The sequence below is a fragment of the Perissodus microlepis genome, chromosome 20 (genome assembly GCF_051167445.1).
Source record: "Perissodus microlepis isolate ML-2025 ecotype Zambia chromosome 20, ASM5116744v1, whole genome shotgun sequence".
NCBI lineage: Eukaryota > Metazoa > Chordata > Actinopteri > Cichliformes > Cichlidae > Perissodus > Perissodus microlepis.
The window spans coordinates 10,067,100-10,074,642 of NC_140480.1; the positions used below are offsets into that span (position 1 = coordinate 10,067,100).

Here is a 7,543-nt window from a genome sequence, read left to right on the forward strand (position 1 = left end):
AGCAAGAAACAATGTTACATTGTATCTTAGGCCCCCAAAAGGTTGATTCTGTTCATCTGGACGTGGCGTTTTCAGTGGGAGTAACGTTTCGTCGCTCATCCAAGTGTCTTCTTCAGTCTCAGCTGACTGCAGGTTTTTCCAGCCTTATAAACAGTACATTTGCATAATGACTGAAACCAGCCTACTGAATGAACAGTGGGCTGTGAGGTCAGTTCCTTGATCATTAATATGAAAATTGTCATGACCACCAACAACCACTCAAACCAGTGATCCTCCCTGTCCAGGATGTGTCCATCCTCATCACTGAAAGAGTGTCAACTGGCTTGTAGGTATGAACAGACTGCAGTCCTGGCCCGACGAGTTAGCTCTTCTGTCTTGTGCCATCCGCTTAGCGGCTAAGTGGTATGAGGGGGGAGTCAGGTAGGCTCTTTATGTGAAAAGGGAAAGACCATCTCTGAATCGAGGAGGGGGCCTAAGGGTACATCTTTCACCATCTTACAATGCTGTGATTGCAGCCATTCCCCAACTCTCTGTGAATGGTGCTCATGGCCATTGATCAGTGGTTTTTGATCAGTGGTTGTTGGTCAATGGTCATGAAAATTTGCATATTAATGATCAAGGAATTGACCTCACAGTCCACTGTTGATTCAGTGGGCTAGTTTTAGTTATTGTGCAAATGTACTGTTGATAAGATTGGGGAAACCTGCAGTCAGCTGAGACTGAAGAAGTCACTTGGATGAGCGACGAAACGTTTCTCCCACTGAAAACGCTACGTCCAGATGAACAGAATCAACTTTTTGCGATTTCCTTACCTGGATGATTGAGCATGCATCAAGACATTGTATCTTATGGCACTTGGTTACTACAAGACTGTGACGAAAACACGCAATTTGTTCCAGTTTCTTTCACTGAGTCTAAATATCAAAGATGACACAATTTAGCAGGGATACAATAGTAATTTTTGCAACGACAAGGTGATTCATGGTGAGTAGCGTGTCCTTAAAAAAGACCTGACATAAGACCTGAGGGATGGATCTGGCCCTTCAGCTGATCCATCCACTGTTCACTGAAGCTTCAAAGGAAATGGTGTCAGTGGAAGGGTGGCTGTCAGGAAGCCATTCTTAAGGAATCACTCTCATTATAGAAGGAGGAGGTCAGAAAAGAGGTACAACAAGTGAATGTCAACAGCCATATGTATAACACTGTGGAGGCTCTGTCATGGTTTAGGGACACCTTTTAGCCAGTCTTGTCAAAACTGATGAAATTATGAACACAGAAACACAGATTTTGATTTTGAGCCACCATACACTACCATTTGGAAAGAGTGTGATTTGGATCATTGCCCTAAAGTCATTGCCAAACACACTGCCAATGCAGTAAAAGCATAACTGAATAAACACACCGAATAACACACAAACAGTGGAACACTGACAGTCATGGGTTGGCCGCCAGCATTAATCAAGCAGGGTGGGATCATGTTGACAGAGAACAGAACAAAAGCCAGCCAACATCCAAAGAAGAGCTTCAGATGTCCTTAAACAGGGGTCCCCAATCCCAGTCCACGAGGGCTGGTGTCCCTGCAGGTTTTAGATCTCACCCTGGGTCAACACACCTGAATCACATGATTAGTTCATTACCAGGCCTTTGGAGAACTTCAGGACATGTCGAGAAGGTAATTTATCCATTCAAATCAGCTGTGATGGATCAAGGGCACATCTAAAACCTGCAGGGACACTGGCCCTCGTGGACTGGGATTGGGGACCCTTGTCCTTAAAGAAGCCTGGAAAACTATTCCTGAAAACTACTTAAAGACATGACGAGAAAGCTGCCGAAGAGAGATCAGAGTGTGTTCAAAAATAACGGTGTTCATACCAAACACTGACTGTCAAGTCTGTACTGTACAAACTGTTATACTGTATTTCTGTTAGGGTCCTGGGTTTTTGACTGAGTGTTTTGAGTTTCCTGTGTTTTTGTCACTTTGTATTCTCATTGTTGGTCTTTAGTTACTCCCTTGAGTCTAGTTTCTTGTGTTCCGTGCTTTGTGTTTCCCTCTGTGTATTATTTTTCATCTCTAGCCTTTTGGTTCTTAGAGTTCTCTGCCTTATGGTTTATGTCTCTGTGTTTCTTAGTTGCTCTGTCTCCACCGTGTCTCAGTGTTATACTTCCTGTTTTACTTTGAAGGTCTGTGTCTCATGTGAGTGTATCCTGCTTTGCTTCCTTGTCTCGTCAGTTCTGATTTCTCCCAGCTGTACTCTCCTTCTGTGTCTCATTCAGCCCTGTGTTTCTCTGAGTCAGTGTCCCGTCGTCCCTCATGGCTGTGTTTCCCCTGTGAGTTTAACTTATTCTTTCCCAGTTTAGTTTTTGTGTTGCACGCATTTTCCTTTCCAGCCAATTAAGCTGTGATTTTGAGTTCATCCCTCGTGTCTGAAAGCCTGCATTTTGGGTCCAACTCCTGCCTGCACACAGCCGACACCTGACGATTTCTTTGTACCTTTGCATTTTTCCAATAAATTTCTAATTTTCAACATAAACACAAGAGGTGACTTAAAACTTTTGCACACTGCTGTATATTTTTCTTCAAACAACTGTTTCTTGATGAGATAAAATAATATTTGTAGAAACGTGACACTTGAACTTGTGCTTGCAGCTATATTTGAGCTCCATCTTCCCCCAACTTTAAATCTACCATTACACACCTCATCCCACACACTTGGTATAACTCTTTAGGTAATTACTGTGCACACTCTAATTTCTTTTCACATATTATTATAATATTGCAAGTCTACAACTGTTTCTTGTGTTTAATGCCATCTGAATAATCCCACGCTGTTATGTGCAGATCACCACAGAACTCAGCTAATGCTTGCGACTATATTTCAGAGAGAGTGTAAAGTCTTTCCCATGGTGCAATAACCTCCACTATCTTGCCATGACTCAGTCCTGAGGGTGCCTCTGCTCCACTGACACTCAGTTGAACTTTGGTACAGGACACAGAACAGGCTTCTGGGTGAGCAAAGCACAACGCTGGGGCAACAGAAAGAAAACGGAAGCGCTGAGCTGATACTTCACAACACTGTAACGCGATCTAAGAACCATAAAAGATGAATCTTGAGAGTGCAGATGCTTAAAGTAGCTTACTTTTATAGACATTCGAGGTGATTTTTCCTCCCTTGAGGTAGTACTATGTTATCTTTCATCACATGGCTTCTTCCAACTTCCTACTTCTTACCAGGGTGGCTGACTCTAGATATAAATCCACTGGAAAGTTTACTCCAAGGTGAGTTCCTCATCCTTCAGCACGGCTGCAGGCCATTTATTAAAAGAGTAAATGTCTGAGGTTTGTTATTACTTGTGCTCGAAATTCACGGCTATCTGACCTGCAGGGCTGGTAGCTGCATGTGGGATCTCTGTGCTGTGCTCCCTGTTGAGAGTGCATTTATTCTTGGAGGAGAGGTGAGAGAGGCTGCCTCTTGTGTACAGACTTATGTGGTGTTTTGCTGAAGAATTTCCCATTTTCACTTTTAAAAATAATTGATTTTAAAGGGATTTCATCGTCCACACAGTTTATTTTTATGTCTTTGATGTGACTTTTTTTTCTCCTCCCTACAACTTGGAGCTGGAGTAAAAAAAATGGTGAAGACACATCAACTCAGAAGACATCCGGTCATCCGATAAGGACAAAACCTGGACTTACTGGGCTGCTTCAGTTTCTCTTTGTAACTGGGATACTGTGTGTAGTGGGCTCCCGTGTGGCCTCACTGGTGGTACTAGAATTCTGTCTTCGAGCTGTCTCTGGATTGGTTACAGCTGGACCAGTAAGAAACCAATTATGTGATAAAAAATATATATGAATATGCCTCAGCTGTATAAGGTGATTTTTCTGTGGCTTACTCTGCTGAGTTGGTGTCAGGATGACTCGCGACAGCCATCGCCGTCTGCTTTGATTCATTCATCACTCGTGCTCCTCTTTTTTCCCAGGAGTCGGGGAAATTTCTGCAGCAGCTGTTAGTTCAAAGCCAGTTCTCTCTGGGTTGCGCCCTAACCTGCAGTTTGCACTTTCTACACGAGGGGGCGGCGCAGCGCTGGCTATGCTTGCTCCTGGCAGCAGCACTCAGCTGGTTTCTGGCTAGGCAGGCCACAAACCTGCTGCACCATGTCATAGCTCTGTATAAACTCCACAGCTCACAGGGCTACTGCGGCATTTGCATCAGCCTCCTCACATCGGGCAGCTCCCTGCTGCCCATGCTGTGCAGGACCATCATCATTACCTTCTCTGTGGCTGTGCTGGCTGCTGTTTCAACCATCAACCAACATTTCCTCTCTGCAACAGAAGCCCTTAGGTTTTGGACACCACTTACTATCTGCTATACGCTGTTGGTGGTGTACATGCAGGGTGAGAAACATTTAAAGACATAAGCCCTTACAAAGCGATATGCCAGTAGCATCACTTGCTTCTCAATTCACCTGACTAATCACTACAGCATCTGTGGCTAATCTAAGACATTTTTTTAGTTTGTTTAAATGTAAATCAAATACTTCTCCCTAATAGTCCTCTAATGTCATGGTTCTGTAGAAGAGCAACATCGTCTGCCTAGCAGCCAGGCTGTCCTCAACGCAGTGGTGGTGCGTCTCGGGGGTTTGACGGTCCTGATGCTGACTGTTGGACGCTGGGCAGACGTGTTCCACATCCTAATATGTTTCCTCGGAGAGGCTAGCTGTCTACTCCCCACCAAGGATCTGCTGGATGCAGCATCCTCACAGGTCAGTGAGTCTCCCTGGGAGCGGCACACGGGGCCAAAAGCACTTCGTTCCCACCGAGGCCTCCCAAAACTGGAGCAGAATATCAATATGTTCATTAGATGAGTCTCAAGATGACACTCGACTTTTCCAACTTGTATCCCGGGTGGAGAAGGTTTAAGACCCCCAAGACAGATTCAGGTCAACGTGATCTCTGACTCAGAATACTGAGTCTACTTTTCCTTTCACTGAGCTGACCTATTTAAAGTTGTGGGGTTTAAACAAAGTATAATGCAAAATAAAACAAATGTAAAAACCTTGCATTTGAATCGACTTTTAAGGTGAGTCGGGTCTGTTTTGCTATTAAAATGTAGCTCATGTGGTGATTGAGAATCATGCATATCAAGAAATCATGGCTACATCATTCACTAAGCTATATGTCTGGCTGTAGCTTAACAGCAGACATCATGTCTTCAGTCACCCATGTTTCTAGCATCATATTTTGCTGTGTTCACACAGGATGAAGAGGATTATACAGAGTACAGAAGGAGGGAGCGTCAGCAAAAACCACGAGCCTTTAAGAAGGAGCATCAGAGATAGGCACTCTGGGATTTTAAAGCCTGCACGTCTCTTTAATGGCACTATTTAGTGGAAATCATATCAAGGCAACGTTGCTTTCTACCTACAATGTAGTATGCATTTTGTATTAAATATTTGACACAACTCATCATGTAAGGAATGTTTACAGTCTTTTCACATTTTCTAAAAGAACAATTTCATGGTTATCAACAACTATTCAATAGGCAGCCTTTCAACAAGTCCTGGAGTTCATTTTACTTCTTAGGATGCTAAGGATGTGTTTTTAAGCTTGTTTTCTTCCTGCTGGTTAGTCATACTGTTTCAACAATAATGGTTGTCTGGGTCTGTGTGACCTCTTGGGAAGATTTACCGTTTGAGATCATTTCCAGTAGAGCAGATTAAGGTCAAAGTATTATTTTTTTATTCAGTAGATTTCGCATTTCCCAGCATTTTCAGTTGAGAAGCAATATAAAACCCAAACTAAATGGTATTTTTTATATTTCACCAATGCTGAACTCCTTTCTTTTATCCTTGCAGTATAAGGTAGGCATTCAACAGAAACAGAAGTAATAATAAAGCTGCACAAAATAGGAAATTATTCCATTTATTGAAAAAAAAAAACCCGACAGAAAATGTAAATTTAGACTCCCATATCACGTCGTCGTTTTTAACCATTAAAGCAGTCGCTGTTACAGCAGGTAAATGCACTCTCTACAGAGGAGCTAACATTACTAAGTGCAGTACTGACATGACTGCAAACATCCAATAACTGCATACCACACAGCCTGGGCAGTGGGTAAGCTTATTCGTTTATTGTTTTGTTGTTTGTTCACTTATTTCCCCGCGACAGGCCCGCAAACACCATTGTGCTCTGCTAGTGTTCAAAGGCTGTGTGCTTGAAAAGAAAAGGCAAAATGGCTGACGACAACGTTAGTGCTCCAAAGACACACAAAATGGCGTTAGACAAAGAAAAAGCTAGTTTACTTGATTATGCGTCGACCTTAGCTCCATTTTGTTGGACAAACACACTGTTAAATAGCTAGCAAGCCGTATTAATTCACACTGTTGTTGTAATGGCACCAAATTCGCTTTATTAGGCTACACTCAAAGGGGCTTTTTTATGAGGAAGTTTGAGATACCGCCCTTCCAGTCTGTGCTACATTGTCTCAATAACAGTAGCCAAGGTTAAAGCCTGACTTCGTGTGACAATTTAACACCCATATCGAATTAAATCCACAATGTGTCGCCGGTGTTATGCCCATTAGATCTGTCTTTATTGAGAGCTGTGGACAGACAGAAACATATTCCATGAGAGGGTTTTTGTTATGTCAGTCCCGTCATCCCGTGTCAAAAAAAATTACAGGGGGAAACATTAGCCTGACGGTCCAGTTTCCACGATAATCCACATCTGAAAATCACTGAAGATGAAATTTAGTTTTTTGGTGTCTAGTCGATCCACCAAAATGAGAAATTGTACTCCCAGAGGTTTATTAGACTTTTAATGGAGTAAAGTTCCACATCAGGACGCTTTCAGTAGACATAGGGAGGACGCTCTGAGCACCCGAGTACGGTGAAAATGCCCATAGAACTGACTGAGCGCCGTTGTAACCTCCTCTGGAGATTTCCAGATTGTTCTGTCTTCATCTGATAGGCACAGTGGACGCATGCGCAAAGCAGTTTCGCGTGTCCCCTGTTACTGCATTTTAACGCAGGCGCACTTCTCCCTTTAAGTATTCTTAATATAGTAACAAAAGCAGAATAATGCCCCGCTGTAGTTGCAGCTTTTTTTTTCAAACCAAACAAGCCAGTGATCATTTTCCACAGGCAAAAAATTACAAATAAAATAAAAAATAAAACAATTCAGCTCCAAGGAGGATTTGGGCACAACACAATGTGGAGAAAATAGTTGTTCATCTACCATTTTACTTAAATGTTGACGCCCCTCTTGATTATGTGGACATCATTATTTGGTCTGTTATTTATCAGTCATGGTGGTCATTCAGAGAAAGTGTGTATGTTTTATAATGGGGATAGTCGGTCAAAGAAAAATACACACACACACACACACACACACATACAGTTTGTATTTTCCCTTACAAGAGGGCTTATCGCCACTGTACTCTTGGACTTTTGGACAGGGGCCTGATTGTTTTGTGTTACTTATTAGCTTAAAGTAGAGCTCAGACCAGGTCAAAGTACTTGACTTAACAGCTCCCTGTGCCTTTTG

General features: G+C 42.7%; 1 protein-coding gene across 2 annotated transcripts; it reads left to right on the forward strand.

The window, feature by feature from the left end:
- The first annotated feature begins 2,776 nt into the window (after nt 1–2,776).
- Nucleotides 2,777–5,465, forward strand: tmem82 (transmembrane protein 82). 2 transcript variants are annotated; one of them, XM_084916225.1, is made up of 6 exons: nt 2,778–3,277; nt 3,384–3,453; nt 3,617–3,815; nt 3,979–4,393; nt 4,574–4,761; nt 5,257–5,465. In XM_084916225.1, exons 1-6 carry the CDS (start codon nt 3,184–3,186, stop codon nt 5,335–5,337), a joined length of 1,047 nt encoding a protein of 348 aa, XP_084772351.1. In that variant the 5' UTR covers nt 2,778–3,183; the 3' UTR covers nt 5,338–5,465. The 2 variants fall into 2 exon arrangements, with proteins under 2 accessions (XP_084772350.1, XP_084772351.1); XM_084916224.1 differs by having other exon boundaries at nt 2,777–3,277; nt 4,574–5,465.
- The last annotated feature ends 2,078 nt before the right edge of the window (nt 5,466–7,543 follow it).

What these genes read in the sequence shown, in the direction of transcription:
- tmem82 (XM_084916224.1), top strand. Translation starts at nt 3,184, where the DNA reads ATGTTATCTTTCATCACATGGCTTCTTCCAACTTCCTACTTCTTACCA. An exon ending in GATTGGTTACAGCTGGACCA is followed by an intron (nt 3,816 to 3,978) that starts GTAAGAAACCAA and finishes CTTTTTTCCCAG; the next exon opens with GAGTCGGGGAAATTTCTGCA. An exon ending in GTTGGTGGTGTACATGCAGG is followed by an intron (nt 4,394 to 4,573) that starts GTGAGAAACATT and finishes ATGGTTCTGTAG; the next exon opens with AAGAGCAACATCGTCTGCCT.